Source organism: Anguilla rostrata, chromosome 12, assembly GCF_018555375.3.
Source record: "Anguilla rostrata isolate EN2019 chromosome 12, ASM1855537v3, whole genome shotgun sequence".
In the NCBI taxonomy this organism is placed as follows: domain Eukaryota; kingdom Metazoa; phylum Chordata; class Actinopteri; order Anguilliformes; family Anguillidae; genus Anguilla; species Anguilla rostrata.
This window is the reverse complement of record NC_057944.1, coordinates 35,753,771-35,771,245: the sequence shown is the minus strand read 5'-3', so window position 1 is coordinate 35,771,245 and position 17,475 is coordinate 35,753,771. Positions and strand designations below refer to the sequence as shown.

At 52.9% G+C, this 17,475-nt stretch overlaps 1 protein-coding gene across 14 annotated transcripts in view; it reads right to left on the bottom strand.

Moving 5' to 3' along the window:
• Positions 1-17,475, bottom strand: part of robo2 (roundabout, axon guidance receptor, homolog 2 (Drosophila)) — a 464,504-nt gene that overhangs the window by 213,088 nt on the left and 233,941 nt on the right. For all 14 annotated transcript variants that reach the window (XM_064302616.1, XM_064302621.1, XM_064302617.1 and 11 more), the window contains one exon: positions 1,433-1,759. In XM_064302616.1, coding sequence (XP_064158686.1) covers positions 1,433-1,759 — 327 coding nt within the window. The remainder of the gene's footprint in view (positions 1-1,432; positions 1,760-17,475) is intronic.

Genomic DNA, 17,475 nt, shown 5'->3' with positions numbered 1-17,475 from the left:
ATAAACCGGAGATAGGCAAGGCTAGCCATTTGCCAAAAAGTGAGCTGCCAACTTAATTAGCACCCTTGGCAATCCCCTGCGCACATCACATAGGTAAATTAAAAGTTCGCACGCACTCCGTAATTGCAGCTTATGTAACATATTTATACCTTTATTTACACCGAACACAGTACACATCGCCTGAAGTAACCTGACCTAACAATTTTAAATAACTGTATTCGCAGTACAACATGCCTAACGCACCTAAAATGAATTAATTACCTAAAAAACAAACAAACAAACAGAAACTCTAACGAACCCTTTCCTCCCTGTACCTCAGAGCTCCAAAGGCTCACAGAGTGGGCCTTGAGGTGTTTGTTACCGTGTGAAAAGCACCTCTTCCAAAAGTTCAGTTAGAAGCATCAGTCAAGGCGCTAATTTGTAAACTGTAATGAGAACTGCAGGGTGATGAAGGAGAATAAGTTGTTTGTTTTTTTTACAGCGAAGTGAAGGACAAAAAGCAGCGCGATCAGCCAAAGCAGAGGCCTATCGAACACGTCCTGATCTCTCCTGCTTGTTTCAGGCTTGGCGTTTGCCACATCTGAGGTAGTGACGAAGCATCTCGGCCGCCCACCTGTACTCTGACACGCTCTGAGGGATCAGACTGTCTGTGTGGCCCCTGAGTGGCCCCCCTGTGTGTGGCCCCCAGCGACTTCCCTTCGGCCTCTTTATGGGAATGGCAGCGGGGAAACCGAAGAAGGGTCGGCATGGCGACCCAGACCGCTCCCTTTCAAAGGTAAGGCGACCCCCCCCCCCCCCAGGTCAGGCGCAGCAGGTCAACGTTGCCGGGCCGACCCCCCGCAGGCCCGTGTCGGGTGTCCCCCCCCCCAACCTCTTTCATCTTTGAGCATCGTTTTCATCCCCCCCCCCCTTTCCTCCCTCGTTTTAACCTCCCCGACCGCAGCCTGCACCTGACCCAAATAACCCACGTACCAGTCGCCGGCCCACATCCGAAAAATACGAGAAAAACCACCCCTCCTCAAACTGCGTGCGTTCTGCCTCTCCCTCTGTTAGTACAATCGTAAACACGGGCCTTCCACCTTCAGTCCAAGTTACATTACATTACAGGCATTTAGCAGACGCTCTTATCCAGAGCGACTTACACAACTTATGATATACAGCATTTTACAAACGCATCCAATTATACAGCTTGATATACTGAAGCAACGCAACGATCGACTCCTTAGCCACTGCACCACACTGCCGCCCAAACCAAGTCTCTAGACCAATCCAGGAGCTCTGGCGAAACTCCCACGCACCGCTCGTTCAGCGAAAAGCAGAAAACGGGTCGTGTGGCACCTCCACCCCAAGCGGAGGCAGACCACACCGCGCAAGCGTCGCTCACGAGCAGAACCAGGGGGCACGTGGGTAAAAAAACGGAGGCGGGACTCACATGCTACTTCCAGCGAGGCGTTCCGGCTGACCGCCTCCCCCAGGTAGTTGCGGGCGACGCAGACGTAGCTGCCCTCGTCCGGCTTGCTCCGCCTCCCGTGGACGATGCGCAGGAAGAAGAGGGAGCCGCTGGGGAGGAGCATGCGGTGGGAGCGGGAGTCGTCCTTGTCCGTCTCCACCCGCTCGCCGTCCTTGTACCACTCCACGGTGGGGGTGGGGCGCCCCTCCGCCTTGCAGTTGAGGGTGGCCGGCTCCCCCTTGGACACGATCAGGTCGGAGGGGTGCTCCACGATCCGGGGAGGGGAGTCCTCCTGGCGCAGACGTGATCCTGAGGAGAGAACGAAGGGGGGGGGGGGGGGTGAGAAGCCAGAGATTAGGAACCGACTCCAGAAGGGACAGAAACTCATCTCCTCCCGTATGCCATTCCAACACGTTTCCCACGGCAACCGACAGTGCTTGGCACCGAGCGTACAGTTGAGATCGGTTTATAGCTGTTACTTTCAAACTGTGTGTGTGTGTGTGTGTATGCGTGTGCGTGCGTGTGTGTGTGTATGCATGTGTGTGCGTGTGTGTGTGTGTGTATGCGTGTGTGTGTGTGCGTGTGTGCGTGTGTGCGTGTGTGTGTGTGTGTGTGTGTGTGTGTGTGTGTGTGTGTGTGTGTGTGTATGCATGTGTGTGCGTGTGTGTGTGTGTGTGTGTGTGTGTGTGTGTCTGTGTGTGCGTGTATGTGAGTGTGTGTGCATGTATGTGTGTGCCACAGTTAGTGACTATTGCTCTACTATTGTCAGTTGTCTCTCCCTGGCCCAGTCAGCTCAAACTCTATCACCACATCACAGGTGAGAACCAGCTATGGTCTGCCCTGTGGACCCACACAGACAGGAAATCGGCCGTCTGGGAAACCCGAACAAACTTTAAATTTAGTATCTTTATCACGGGAAAAGCTTACACACAAACGGGCCAGAAACAACGACAACCACTTCAGCCGAAATTATATTTTAGGAAAGAGCGCCCCAGACGGCACCACGTATCACCGAGGCCCCGTTCCCTGGAACCGGCTTTTTTAAAGCCCCTTTCACTTCAAATCAAATTCTGCCTCCGTTGCGAATTTTGCATCCCCTGTTCCGTGCGCAGACATATGCAAATCCACAGCGGCGGTGAGCTGCAGACGTTTCTCTTACAAGCCGCGGGCGACGCCGGCCTGGCAGCGCGAGTCTGGGCGCAGCGATAATGCGCCCCCCCCGTTCTGAAGCTACGCCGCCGCCGCGCGCGTCTGTGCAGCCGCGTCTTCGCCCGAGAGATAAGACACGCGAAGCCCGGTCTCGCATTCACATCACTGTGGCCCGGGAACACAAAACAGACAATGGGGGGGCTCGGTGCTCGCAGCCGACACACAAAACACAAAGACGAGAGCGGCTTCGACCTTTAGAGAAGCCGCTCCCTGTGTCATTCCACATTTCCCTTAAGTTTTTTTTTTAATCACTCCCAGCGCACCTCTGTGCCAAACCACAAAGCCGCACGCTGGAGCTAACGTGCGCACCCAAACTCTGTTACCCTCAGTGCGACTTGTCTTTGATCCTCAGTAAAAAGGTGCTAAAAATTCTAGGCGGTAGCTTCATCGAAAAATAACCGGGCTGACTTTGCAGAATGATCGATTCTGGACCAAGCGCACGGTCCGTCGCTGGTGAATCACACTTCTATCCGAGGGTTACGTTTTTGGTAATAAGCCAAACACTATGGTTGTTTTTTATGGATCGGTACTTTGCAGATTTAATACAAATCCACTGATCACTACATAATGTGTCAAAAACATCCCATTCACAAAGCCATTTATATTAATCTAAACAGATATTATAGAGATTTAGGAATCTGCACTGCTCAGATAAAATAAATAACACAAAAAACATGGACAACAGTGCCCTCTCTATCGATAAACAGTAAAATGATAATGGAAAATGTAGTGTTTTCTTCGGTTGTAGAGTAAAAATGGCCGTTGGTAAACTACATTTCCCATAGTGCTTAACAACACATGAATTGTTAACCTACGTCTGCACTTCCATGACATATCAATTCAGGAGAACTGGGGTCTATCTGCAGTTTGAGATAAAGACCTACAGCATAAGAGAGAATGGCACATTCAAATATGGTTTTTTTGGCTGCAGTGCTGCCGTAACATTGCTGGTCACAGAGGAATTGCTTGCATCACCAAATCACCACAAAATCTTCTCCACTCTCCAATAACCACAGACAAAGGGCCCCCTGGTATTTTGGTGAACACCCCCATCCAATGCCCACGCCGTCCTCTCCCAGTCCTCCGGATCAGAGGGAGCCAGCAGCTCCTCTTGATCGGATCCAGCCCAAATCAACCCCTCCTGCCCCACCTCTTTAATAATTAAACGCCGTTATCCTGACCCCTTACCCATAAAAAAAGAACTGCACGGCCAGCTTCAACCCTCCCTCAACGGGTGCCACAGGTGGCGAAGATGAGCGCGCACAATAGCAACGGTCGTCAGGGCGACCGGCCGTTGCCGGGGTGTGAATCGCATTTGGTGTTCCGGCACCCTTTTTCGTCGATCTCACACCACAGACGCCGCACGGACCTCTCGGGCAGGTCGGATCATCAGCTGTTATTATTCCTCTGTCAGCGTGTTCTGGCTAAATCAGAACAATCGGGTGTGTGACCCTCCATTCTGTCTGGTTACAGAGACCTGTGCAGACCCAGGCCCCTCCACGTGCTCAATATCAACTCACACACTGACAGCCTGCATGGAGAACAGTCATTACGCAGACTTTATGTACAGTAAAGGATCTTAATAATTAGACACGCAAAAGATATTGCAGATATTTATACCGTCATACCAATGATTCAGACTTCTTATGATTTCTATCAGTGAAGCGTTTGAATTTAGGGCAAGGCCATTATACTGTGTTGAGCATGCAGAGGTTAAGCCCCTCACCCCGAGAGAGAGGGTGCATACCTGCACCCGTCCCGTGAGCAGTGGGGGGGGTGGCAGGTGTGAGGTACAGAGGTGCACTGTACCGTGCGTTCCTTTGTACCCCAGTCAGGAGCGTGCACACTGAGCCCGGCAGGGGGGGGGGGGCTTCGCCTCTTTCGTTCTGCTGCGCTGTCAGAAACTGCAGCCACGCCCCCGGTGGAGTTCCGTCATGTGACTGCGTGGGACACCCCGCTCTCCGAACCTCAGCGGGGGAGGAGTCAGCGGGGGTGCGCTCTACGCTCTGTCCCACACACCTCAAGGACAGGAGAAACAGACCTGCAGGCACAAAACGTGCCCCTTCTGTATGTGTGTGGGAATGAGTGTGTGTGTGAGAGTGTGAGAATGTGTGTGTGTGTGTGTGTGTGTGTATGAGTGTGTATGAGTGTGAGAATGTGTGTGTGTGTGTGTGTGTGTGTGTGAGAGAGTGTGCATGTGTGTGTGTGTGTGAGAGAGTGTGAGTGTGTGTGTATGAGTGTGAGAATGTGTGTGTGTGTGTGTGCGTGAGTGTGTATGTGTGTGAGAATGTGTGTGTGTGTGAGTGTATATGAGTGTGAGAATGTGTATGTGCATGTGCGTGTGAGTGTGTATGAGTATGAGAATGTGTGTGTGCATGTGTGTGTGTATGAGTGTGAGAATGTGCGCGTGCGTGTGCGTGTGTGAGAATGTGTGTGTGTGTGAGTGTGTGTGTGAGAATGTGTTCCCCATAGCCAGGGTCAGGCAGGCTCGGTGTTGTGTTGACCTGAGTGTGAGAATGTCTGTGTGTGTATTTGTGTTTGTGTGTGTGTGTATGTGTGTTTGTGTGTGTCTGTGTATGTGTGTGAGAATGTGTGTGTGTGTGTATGTGTGTTTGTGTGTGAGTGTGTGTGTGTGTGTGTGATTGTGTATGAGTGTGAGAATGTGTGTGTGTGCGTGCGTGTGCGTGAGAATGTGTGTGTGCATGTGCGTGTGTGAGAATGTGTGTGTGCATGTGTGTGTGTGAGAATGTTTTCCCCATAGCCAGGGTCAGGCAGGCTTGGTGTTGTGTTGACCTGCCCTCAGCAGTCAGCCCACGGGCCTCTGATCTGGCTAATTTCAGCCAATTCAGGCCATTTCCCCCGTATTGATTAGTGATCAGCAGTGGCGTCTGGTTCTCTGTGGGGCCAGCGGGAGAGGGGCTGCTTCACGCCCCTCCTCCCAGGGTACAAGATCTGAGAGATACTGATGCCAATATATTGATGGAGTGAGCCGAACCTCACGCTCAGCTCACACAATCACAGCGTCCTCCCTCTGTCTTTCTCCTGCTAACCCTGCATCTCTCTCCCCCAACTCTCCCTCGCTCTTTCTTTTCTCCCATCTCTCTCCCTCCCTCTCTCTCTCTCTCTCTCATGCTCTCTCCCCATCTCTCTCTCTCCCCATCTCTCTCTCCTCTCTAATTCTCTCTCTCTTTCTTGTTCTCTCTTCTATCTCTCTCTCCCACATCTCTCCTCTCTCTCTCCCTCCCTCCATCCCTTCCTCCATTTGGCAGGAAGTGAAATGGCCAGCTTCCTGACGCCAGTCTCTCCAGCAGCACTGGTGGAGACGGGGCACGTTTGCGCGCTTGGTGTTGGTGAGTTAATGAATGAAGTACTAATTAACATTATGACATTGATAAATGGAGAGAGAGATAAAAGGGACAGGCTTGGTCTTCTCCCCAACACACCCACACCCCCCCCACCCCCCACCCCTTACCCCCCCACCCCCCACAGATGGAGTGTCAAAGGCACATTAATTCCTATCTCATTGGAGCATCTGCTTCTCCCATAATCCACTGCTCGCCCCCCCCCCCATTCCCCCCTACCCATAGGATCGCGCACAGACGTGATCTGCGCAGAACGCTTTCGACTCGATTCGATTTATATCAGTCTAATTTCTCTTAATCCAATTTGTATTCCAATCTACGGCCTTCTAATCACTTAAACCTTGAGCCTCCATCTGGTCTTTCCACTTTTTTTTTTTTTTTTTTTTTGCAGTGGAAATTTACACACCAGATGCCCCTACAATGGTCCTTTTCCTGCCAGGGATATCAGGCCCATGCAGGCGAAAAGGTGGAAAGGGAAAGTGCCCGGCCTCACTGTTCCTCTCGATGCCACAGAAGGTTCTGAATCCAGGACCGTTATTCACAGAGCTCTGGAGTCACATCCCACAAGCGGGAAAATAAAAAATGTACAGCGATTGGCAGCAAATTCATACGTTATATATTTCACCACAGAGAAGGACTTTGGGTAACAAGACACACACAGTACACTACTAAAAAATTAAACACCCCAGCTGTTTTTTTTATTTAATTTTTTGCAGAAAGGTTTAACACATTCAGCATTTGCATGTCTGCCAACCAGCCCCACCTCCAAAACACTCACGCACGCACGCACACACACACACACACACACACACCTCCTCTTCAAGCCAGTAAATGTTTTGAAGCCCATATCCAGGTCCTTTCCAAATGATGATTGCTTTTATGGTACCCTGGTTCAAACACAGCATTAGTCTTTAATGCCTTGTAATGTGGCGGGAGGCGCGTTCAATGGCAAGAGAGAACCGAGCAATTACAGCACAGACCACACCTGCTCCGCACAGGGAGATCCAAAATGGAGGACGAGACAACTGCACTCGCCTCCTCCTCCTCGTCTCCCTCCCCTCTTTAGACCAGACAGAAATGCGCTGGTGCGGTTAACATGGTGCGTCACTGCAGGCTCCCAATCTCACACACACACACACACACACAGACACACACACACACAAACACACACTCACACACACACACACACACACACACACACACACACACACACACACAGACACACACACACACACACAAACACACACACACACACACACACAGACACACACACACACACACACACACATACTCACAACACACACACACACACAACTCACAAACCCACACACACACACACATACTCACAAACACACACACACACACACACATACTTACAAACACACACACACACACACACACACGTACTTACAAATACACGTACTCACAAACCCACACACTTACAAACATACACACATTACGTATTTACAAACGCACGAACATACACACACATAAACAGTCACATACAAATACACACACACATACTCACAAACACACACACACATGCACACACACATACAAACACACACACACACATACACAAACTCACACACATATAGGCACATACACACACACAAACATACACGCACACACAGACACACACACTTTGGGACCCCGGGAGAGGATCAAAGTGAAAGGCTAATGCTTCCCTCCATCAGCGTCCCATCAGGCCGAGCGGCGGGAGAGAGAGAGCGAGCGAGCGAGAGAGAGTCAATTTGCCACTTCCTATTGGCCCCTCTCTGGCTGACTGTACGCTCAAACGGTCTTTCGGTTGCCCTCTTAATGCGATCGGCCAATCAAGTGCTCTCCGAGCAGCGGCGAGCGCCCTTCACCGAGCCTCGTCCAATCAAGCGCCAGCGCTCCCGCTCCCGTCTCAGACGGGCACCTGGACGGCTTTCTCGCTCGACGCCGGTTCTACACGAGCCAAAAAAAAAAAACGCGAGTAACGGGGGAGGAAAAAAAAAGAAAGAAAGAAAGAAAGAAAGGAACGAGGCAGAAGGGAAATGAGTGCCTGCAGTCTTTCTCCAGTGCGCTCTCTGCAGATGTTCTTTTCATTCGGGGCGGCAATTTCAGGCGCATCCTCGCAATGCCACCTGGGAGAAGGGCAGCACAGAGCCCGTCGCACACCTGCACTACCGCCGCATACTGCCGCTTACATCATCGCCCATTTGGGCTCCTCTCTCCCCGCATGGTCTCCTCCTGAAGAAGAGCTCCGCGCTGCTAGCCACGGAAACAACACAGGCCTCAATCTGCATGGAGCAGATGCGCTTTACAAGCCAGGCGTGAGTCTTAAAAGAACACACGAACACACACACACACACACACACACGTGCACAAACACACACACACATGCACGCACACACAAGCAAGCGCGCACACGCACACACACACACGCGCACACACAAGCACAGACATGCACACACAGACACACACACACACACACACAAGCACAGACATGCACATACAGACACTTCTTGTACGTCGCTTTGGATAAAAGCGTCTGCCAAATGAATGTAATGTAATGTAATGTAATGACACACACACACATGCTTACAAACACAAGCAGGCGCACACACACACGCACGCACACACACACACACACACACGCACGTTCCTGTCTTCCACATACCCCTGAAATAAAAGGAAGCGCTTTGGACCTTTTGGGCTGACCCAAAATACACACGCCTCCATGAACACACGCGCACGCAACGGCACGCACTGCTTGTTTCCTGGCTGGCCATAAAAAAAATTAAAAAATCCCACATCCCTCTGTTCCTCCGTCTTCCCCACTGCTGACCACACAAGTGGCGGCTGTTTATGATCTTCATAACATATTTATGCATGTGCGGAGCGGCGGGCGGTCGCTTTGATGATCTTTTTCGTAATTATTTTTATTACGTCCCCGAGGTAAACCCCGCCGTCCGAATCAATAGCCACACCGGCTTCTTTTCGGGGCGTAAAGCAAAGGCTCCCCGAAGAGATATCCGTTATTCTGCAGACAGGCGAGAGGGGGTCTGCGGATCAGAGGTATCCAGGGGCAACCCTGGGAACCAGGGCGAGCGACCCCCCCCCCCCCGCTCGCCGCGGCTCCACGGGGCAATATCAAAAAAAACAGGATGAAAATAAAAAATAATAAAAATTCAGCCTACTGCGGCGCGGACGCCGTATGCGAAGCACGCTTCCACGCCCTGCCGCATTAGCACTACAATCACCTGTGCGACGGCCCGGCCAATCAGGAAGAAAGGAGAAACTGGACTTTAAAAAAAATATATTTTTTTTACACAATACACAGAAGATATTTCAGGAAATGGCTTCTGTGCGGTTCGTAACACGCGCGGGTTCGTTAGCGTCCGGGGGCGGAGCGCGTCAATAAGACAGGCACGCCCGCCATGGCAACGACGCGCTTGTGAATGAAAATCCCCCAGTGGGCAGGGGCCAGGTCGGCGCTACCAGGATGCAAGGGGCCCGGTATCTATGTTGACAGACGAGAACAAGGGATTAATTATGTGCAATTAGCATATTAAATTGAATAGCCCAGCGGACCGCCGCGATTGGTTTCGAGGCCTGTGTGGCCGAGCGTCTGTGTGCACACGACTGTTTGCCTGAGTGCGCGTTTGTGCGTGTGACTGTGTGTGTATGCGCATTCATGTATTTGTGCGTGTGTGTGTGAGAGAGAGAGAGAGAGGGAGGGAAAGAGAGAGGGAGAGGGTGAGAGGGAGAGAGAGGGAGAGAGGGAGAGGTAGAGAGAGAGAGAGAGGGAGGGAGAGAGGTAAAGAGGGAGAGAGAGAGAGGTAGAGAGGAAGGAGAGAGAGAGAAAGAGAGAGAGAGAGAGAGAGAGAGAGAGGGGGAGAGAAAGAGAGAGGAGAGGGTGAGAGGGAGAGAGGGAGAGAAAAGAGGGAGAGAGGGAGAGAGAGAGAGAGGGAGAGAGAGGTAGAGAGGGAGGGAGAGAGAGAGGTAGAGAGAGGGAGGGAGAGAGGTAAAGAGGGAGAGGGAGAGAGGTAGAGAGAGGGAGAGAGAGAGGTAGAGAGGAAGGGAGAGAGAGAGACAGAGAGACCACTCCCCCTCCCTCTCCCATGCTGGGATGCAGTGTAAATGTGCTGCACAGAGGGGCTTTTCAAACTGGCAGCTGTTAACAGCGTAGATCGCCTCCCCGCCGCGGAAGGGGCGTGACCTTCGATCCGCGCGGAGGCGAGCCGATCGGGGTCGTTTCGGACGCCCGCAAAAACCGACCGCAAGTCGTGCCGCTCGCCGCGGTCGCTGGCCCGTCCCACAATGCCCCGCTGCGTAACGCGACCCTACGCAACGCGCCGCTGCATCCCTCAGACGCGGCGTTCGCTCACTTCGTCCCACACTTCCCGTCTTTTTTGTTCGGGCGGTTCTGGTGTATAAATAGACGCCTCTGTGGGAAAGGGGAGATCAGATTTTACTGCAGTGGGGCCGATACACATGCCGAGCATTTCCGGGAGTTTCTCTCTCTCTCTCTCTCTCTCTCTCTCTCTCTCTCGCTCTCCTTGCGCAGTCTATCTTCTTTCTCCGTCTCTCTTCCATCCTTCCCTATCTGTCTGTTCTTATCAGTTTCCATCTAAGGGATGTGTAGCAACCTCTCCTCCAGGATACCGACCGTCAGAGCTGCCATTTAATAAAAATACATTTATGAAGAAGAAAGGGAAAAAAAAAAATCTCAGATTCAAGTTAATTTAGATTAATGCTGACTGTGTTGGGACCGTGTGTGGTGTTCAACCAGCGGTGACTGGGGAACTGAAAACCAGTTAGTCGTATGTTCGAATCCCACAGCCACCCTACGCCTGAGCGCAGCGCTTAACCCGAAACGCATGAAGGAGCGCCCAGCTGTGCAAACAGCCAGGAGGAGGAGGGGCCGAGGAGCCCTGGCTGAGTGGATGAACAGACCAACGCTTCTGAGAGGGCGACGGCAGCACTGCTTCACCTCTCTCACTGTACGCCCGAACGCGTGTGCGTGCCTGTGTGTGTGTGTGTGTGTGTGTGTGTGTGTGTGTGTGTCTGTGTGTGTGTGTGTGCGTGTGTGCGTGTATTTGTTCACGTCTTTGCCTGTGTGTGTGTGCGTGTGTATTTGTGCACGTCCTTGAATGTGTGAGTGTGTGCGCGTGTGTATTTGTTCACGTCTTTGCCTGTGTGTGAGTGAGTGTATTTGTGCACGTCCATGCCTTTGTGTGTGTGTGTGTATTTGCGCACGTCCATGCCTTTGTGTGTGTGTGTGTGTGTGTTTGTACTCGCCTTGAGGAAGCGTCCCCTGTCTGGCTCAGAGCAGGCCTGCCTGGCTACAGCTCCACCAGGGACACTGAACTGTGTGATGCAGATCAAATGATTTCCAATGAGCAGCTCATTGAAGCGTGCATCCCCCCCCCACCCCCCACTCCCAGCCCCCCCTCACTGCCCGCAGAGACGACAAGGCCTGGCCATTTGTCTCTCTCTACACGGCACACCATGTTGCACTGCCCAGACACACCCAGACACACACCCACGCACAGACACACACACACACACACCCACACAAATGCACACACCCAGACACAGACACACACACACAAACACACACGCACAGACACACACACACACACACACACACAAAAGCACACACTCACACACACATGCACAGACACACACACACACACCCACCAGAGGAAACACGGTTGGTTCAGGGCCCTCCTCACAATACACCCATAACACAGTCTGCACATTCCTTTTCCATTGCAGAGTAGCAGGTGTGTTTATGAGCATACGTACGTGTGTGCGTGTGCTTGAACGTATGTGTTAGTGAACCAGTGTGTATTTGTGTGAATGTGAATGTGAAAGCAGAAGGTCCAAGCACATACGTATTTATTTATGCAAGTACAGTATGTACTGTATGAGTGTGCCTTAGCTAGAGACCCAGAAAAGTGGTATGTACGTTTACATTTTTTGCCTGTATTCACAGTACGTGAATAGCAGTCACACTGTGACCACATGGTATAAGTGCGTGCGCACAGTGCACGTGTACACATGCAGTGTGTGTGTGTGTGTGTGTGTGCGTGTGTGTGCGTGTTCCCGTGTGTTCCGACAGCAGGCTATGTGTAAGTACGAGTACGCTCTCCGATGTTTAGCCTGTTCTCCACTTTGAAGTGTCGGCTGCTCCAAACATCCCCGACCAAAGCGGGGGGGGGGGGGGGGGGGGTGGGGGGGGGGGGGGGGGGGGTATGAAATGAAATGAATAGCAGCGATTGATTCTCCCCCCAGCATTGTAATCTCTTTACTCTCAACCTGCATTGCTGAGGAGCCGGGCAAATTGAATAGGGAAAAATAAATAAGGCTTTTATTGCTTTAGAAATGAGGGTGGCGGGCAGGGAGGGATCTTTTCGGGCGGCTCCCTGACGCGCTCCGCTGAGAGATGAGTGGATAATTGGAGCCGCAGCGCGTGGGGGCGGGGGCATCCAGGGTGGGACGTTTTCCGCAGCGTCCCGACCAGCGCGGGGGACGCTCTCCTGACCGCGAAAGGTGGGGGGGTCAGCGCCGGCGCCTCACCCCGATCGCCCATTATCACACCACGCTAAATCAAACGCCTCCGTCCGCGGCTCGATCCAGCGGAGTTTCGCAGAGCAGGGGAGGAAACGGCCTTACCGTGAGATTTATTAAATGTAATATTTCGGGGGACGTTTTTGAACCTGCTGCACGGGAGATTACACGGGAACAGAACTCATTCCGGGGGGTGACTGGGGGGACCGGACCGGGTCGTTTTTATAAACACGGGGGGCCCCATTACCCCCTGAGTGCGCCTCCGTCCTCCGTTAAAACGGCTCCATTTCCGTTATTCCCCCTCGCCCCTCGCCCCTCGCCTGCGTCCACGGGCCCCTCCCCCCTCGCCCCTCGATTATTATTAAAAAATAATAATCAGGACCGCGACCGCGACGGAGCGGCGGAAGGGTTCAAACGTTCAGCGCCACCGATTACCCGCTCCTCTCTGCGCCCCCAAACCCCGGCCCAGACTGCGGCCCTCCCGTGAACACAAAACCCCCCGGCTCGCCCCTGGGACCGGTACATAAATCACAGGGGGAATGGAGGCGTCACGCACGTCTGTGGGTGCAGGCCTGGGGGGCCCCCACGCTGAGCCCCAAAACCGGCACAAGCACAGCACATATACTGTATATTACCACAGGGCTCCCCACCAGCACGCACACTTACCACTCACAACGCACATGCATGTACCACACACACACACATACACATGCTGTTCCACACACACAACACACACACGCACATATCCAAATTACACGATCGCTACGCCCACACACCACAGCCACCACACACACACTGCATACTGCGATTGTTTTTAATCAGTTTTCATGCCACACTCGATGGTTCTTGAGAGTCCGGTGTATACCTCACTCCAAAGCTCAAGATGTGTCAGAGGACTGCAGCCTATTTCCCTGCAGCGTATAAAATGCATACACAATGACATACATGCATATAGAGGCTGTCTGCGCAATTCTTCTGACAAACAGGTAGCGTTTAAAAAGCCGCAGCTATACCTCCGCCCACAGAGCTCTGTGTGGGTAAGAATGGCTCCATCTGACCTGTCAGCTGGTGGACATGGACGCAGGACATTTTCAGTGATGAGGGAAAAAGTCAAGTGTTCAATCACGCTGGGCCACAGCTCTGCCTCGAAACAGAGTGCAACAGACATCCATTCAGGAATCTGAAGAGGGGCTGTCAACATTACGACCAGAATTACCGGCAATACATTTATTCTTGGATTCGTTCATTCATTTACTCTCCAGTCTGTGGAATAAGTCCACAGTGAGAGAGAGGGAAACGCGTTCCGACCAACGCTTTCTCTGACGCAGTCACGAAACGCGGTAAGACCTACTCTCGTTAATGCTTAACGCCTTGTTCAGACCGTGTTGTGCATTTTCTAAGGCGCGTTGGGGGAAGTGTTCAGCGTGTTAATTACACACGGCAGAGAGAGAGAGGGACAGCGGCGAGGTGGGGATGATGTATGTGACCCGGAGATGGCGGCCCCGGCGGGTTTCATTCGCCGCGCAGAGCCGCTCCGCGGCGCATTACTGACGGGCGCGATGGCGGCTCGGCCGGCCGTGACGGATGGGCGCTCGAGAGCACCGCTCGCCCCCCTCGCCCCCCCCCCGTACTGAGACGGAGCACCAGGGCGCTTTGCATTTTCACAGCCAGAGAAGAGCTCCCCACCTGCCCAGTGCGTCTACTGACTGGTCCTCACAGGCCACCGTACTGCCTGTTGACCTCACGATGTGAGCATCATGGTAAATGGTAAATGGATTGCATTTATATAGCGCTTTCATCCAAAGCACTTTATACCCATTTTTCACCCATTCACACACACACACACACACTCACACACCAACGGTGAAAGGCTGCCATGCAAGGTACCAATCAGCTTGTTGGGAGCAATTAGGGGTTAGGCGTCTTGCTCAGGGACACTTCAACACTCCCAGGGCGGGGGATCGAACCGGCAACCCTCCGACTGCCAGACAACCGCTCCTACCTCCTGAGCTATGCCGCCCCATCAAACCAATTTAATGCTTCCCTGTCTGTCTTTCTGCAATCAGTCCCATGCGTCCGCACTGTGCTGTGTGCACTGGTCTACGTAGTCTTTCAGTCCGCTGCGCGCTGTGTGATCAGCCTTGACTTCCTGCCCTGTCATCAAAGGGTTGCCGAGAGATGGCCAATCAGAAGGCAGGGTAATGGCACACTCAGAAGCTACTGTGACTTGTCGCTTCCCCAAACACCATGTCCATGCCTCCAACACGAGCGGGAGATAATGCTGGAGACCGGTCTGTTCTCTGTCTCAGCGCTTTGTTTATTATCTTTATATTTATATTTATCTTTCTCTGCCATCTCCCTCCTCCCCCCAGGCCCTCCAGCTCATTCATGGTAATTTTTTTTTTACCCATGATGCAACTGCAGCTACCACCTCTCACCTCTCTAAGTTCCACTTCCACCGGCGCTTGATGGATCTTCGCGAAAGGTTCTGAGCGGCCAGGACATCATCAGCACCTGAAAGCGTTCCACTGGCTTTCTCCTGATTGGATCTCCCGGCACCAACAACTCAGTGTGGGCGTCAGGCGAGGACTGAGCAGGGGCTGAACACGTCGTGTTCACGCGAGGAGCGACATTTTAAAGACGCTACATCGCGCCGCATTACGCCACGCGTCAGCCAACACGGAGGTCTCACAGGTGTGCCCCCCTCTCACCTGAGCTGTGTCGCCATTGGTTATTCAAAATGGATACCCAGCTCCGCCCCGACCACGCCCCCCTACCCCACCCGCCACGCAGAGTCGCAGGTGTGCGGCTCACCTGTCCCATGTTTTAATAACTCCCTCACGGGCAAAGCCCTCGCACTCCAGCTTCAAAGGGGGGGTGAGGAAAAGATTTCAGCCCCCCCACCCACCCCTCCCCCTCTTTGCCTCAAGTTCACACAAGCCTCTGCTTTTTCTGTATTATTTAGGAAACCACTGACGCCAGACCACAAAAGAACACTCCCCCAAACCCCCCCCCCACCCTCGCCCCCCACCCAACGATTTGCCACGTCATACTACACTAGAGACAGCAGAGAGTTTTGAAGTCTGTGAATTAAAGGAAGAAGAAAAAAAATCAATCATAAGTATGTATTGCATGTGCCAATGTCACTCAGCTTATGAATGGCGTCCCCCCCTCTTCCTCCCTCCCTCCCTCTGAGGTAAAGCGATCGGTTGGCTGCTCTGCTACCTGGCGAGCAGACGCCAGGGCCGCGCTCGGCTGAGGTTTCCTGAAGCGCGGTCTGAAGTGCGAAACGCGGCCTCGTCTCCGTTCCTCCCCGTTACGCGTCGCGATGGATTCGGCCGCGACCATCGCGGCTGACATTTCGCAGAGAAATTCCACGGGACACAGAAAAACACCGCCTCTCCAGCCACCAAAAAAAAAAAAAGAGCAAAAGGTCCATCGGGTGTTGCCGTGAGACAGCAAATGCACACAAAAAAAAAGTTTGGCGAGAGGTGAGCACCATTTACACTCCACTGACGCTGACATTTTTCAGACATCAAAGTCTGGTGACTCGGTGAGAGCTTGGGATGGCAAAAGTCTCCCTCACTTCAATGTTTGAAAACCCTCTACCCAGGGAAAGAGAAAATAAGCTCTGAGTCTATATATATTTTAAATATCGCATATGTTATATTATGTATGCAAATGCATGCACATACATCTATGTATATTTGTGTATGTGTGCGTATGCCTGTGAGTATTATGATTATTATTTTTTAAATGGTAGGACATTTCTCGCACTGCAGCTCTGAATATTCCCGGTTCGGCGCGTCTGATGTAAATAACTTGCGGTTTGAAAATGGCCGCCTGCACGCCAGCGCGTGAGCCCTGCTGGTCCGCTCCCCAGCGCCGCTGAGTGAAGCTCGCGAGCCGGCGGCGGTGCGGTCCGGCGAGGCTCTGCGCCCGTCCGATCGCACGCACACGCGGACGCCGGAGGAAACGCGATCCGGGCCGCGCTCCGGAGAATGACCGCAGGGGCCGACAGCGCCGTGTCAACACCACGGCAACGCGCGTCAGAGGCCCCGCCCACCCGGCCCCTAATCTGATCTGAGCTAACTGCATTAAACACATACCCAGCTCCCCTGTCCTCCCTCCCTCTCTCTATCTCCCTCCCTCTCTCCCTCGCTTTCCTTCCCTCCCTCCCTCCCTCCCTCCCTCTCTCTCTCTCTCTCTCTCTCTCTTTCTCTCTCTCTCTCTCCCTCTCTCGCTTTCTCTCTCTCTCTCTCTCCCTCTCTCGCTTTCCTTCCCTCCCTCCCTCTCTCTCTTCCTCTCTCGCTCCCTCCCTCTCTCCCTCCCTCTCTCTTACTCTCTCTCTCCCTCTTTATTCTTTCTCTCTCTCCCTCACACACACACTATCTCTCTCTTTCTCTCTCTCTCCCTCCTTCCCTCTGTTTTCATCCTCTTCCCTCCCTCCACCCCTTTTCTGAATCGCAGGCAAAAAAAACGAAACTCACTCCGAGCTCTGAGCCGCGGGCAGCAGCCGCCGCGTAAAACGCCAGGTGACCAGATCACCCCAGGAGCAGCGACCTCTCCGAGCGCAGCGGCTCAACGTTCGCAGCCGTTACCGTTACCGAGGGGGAAGAAAAAACCACCCCGGGAGTTCTTCCGCGGGCTCGTCGTTATAGCGAACGCGTCCTGCAAACGAACCGCGATCACAATAGCGGTGCTTAAGCGATGCCCGCTCGAGCAGAACAATCACATGTGAGCGAGACGCTCCAGCCGCCGCCGCACGGCGACTCCCAGCGTGCCCGCGCGCTCACGCGCGCTGCTTTTAAAAACCCTGGGCCGGCTTTAAATTATTCTTAATTTGAGAGTTCAGACGTTCATTTAATCACAATAATAAAGCCCACA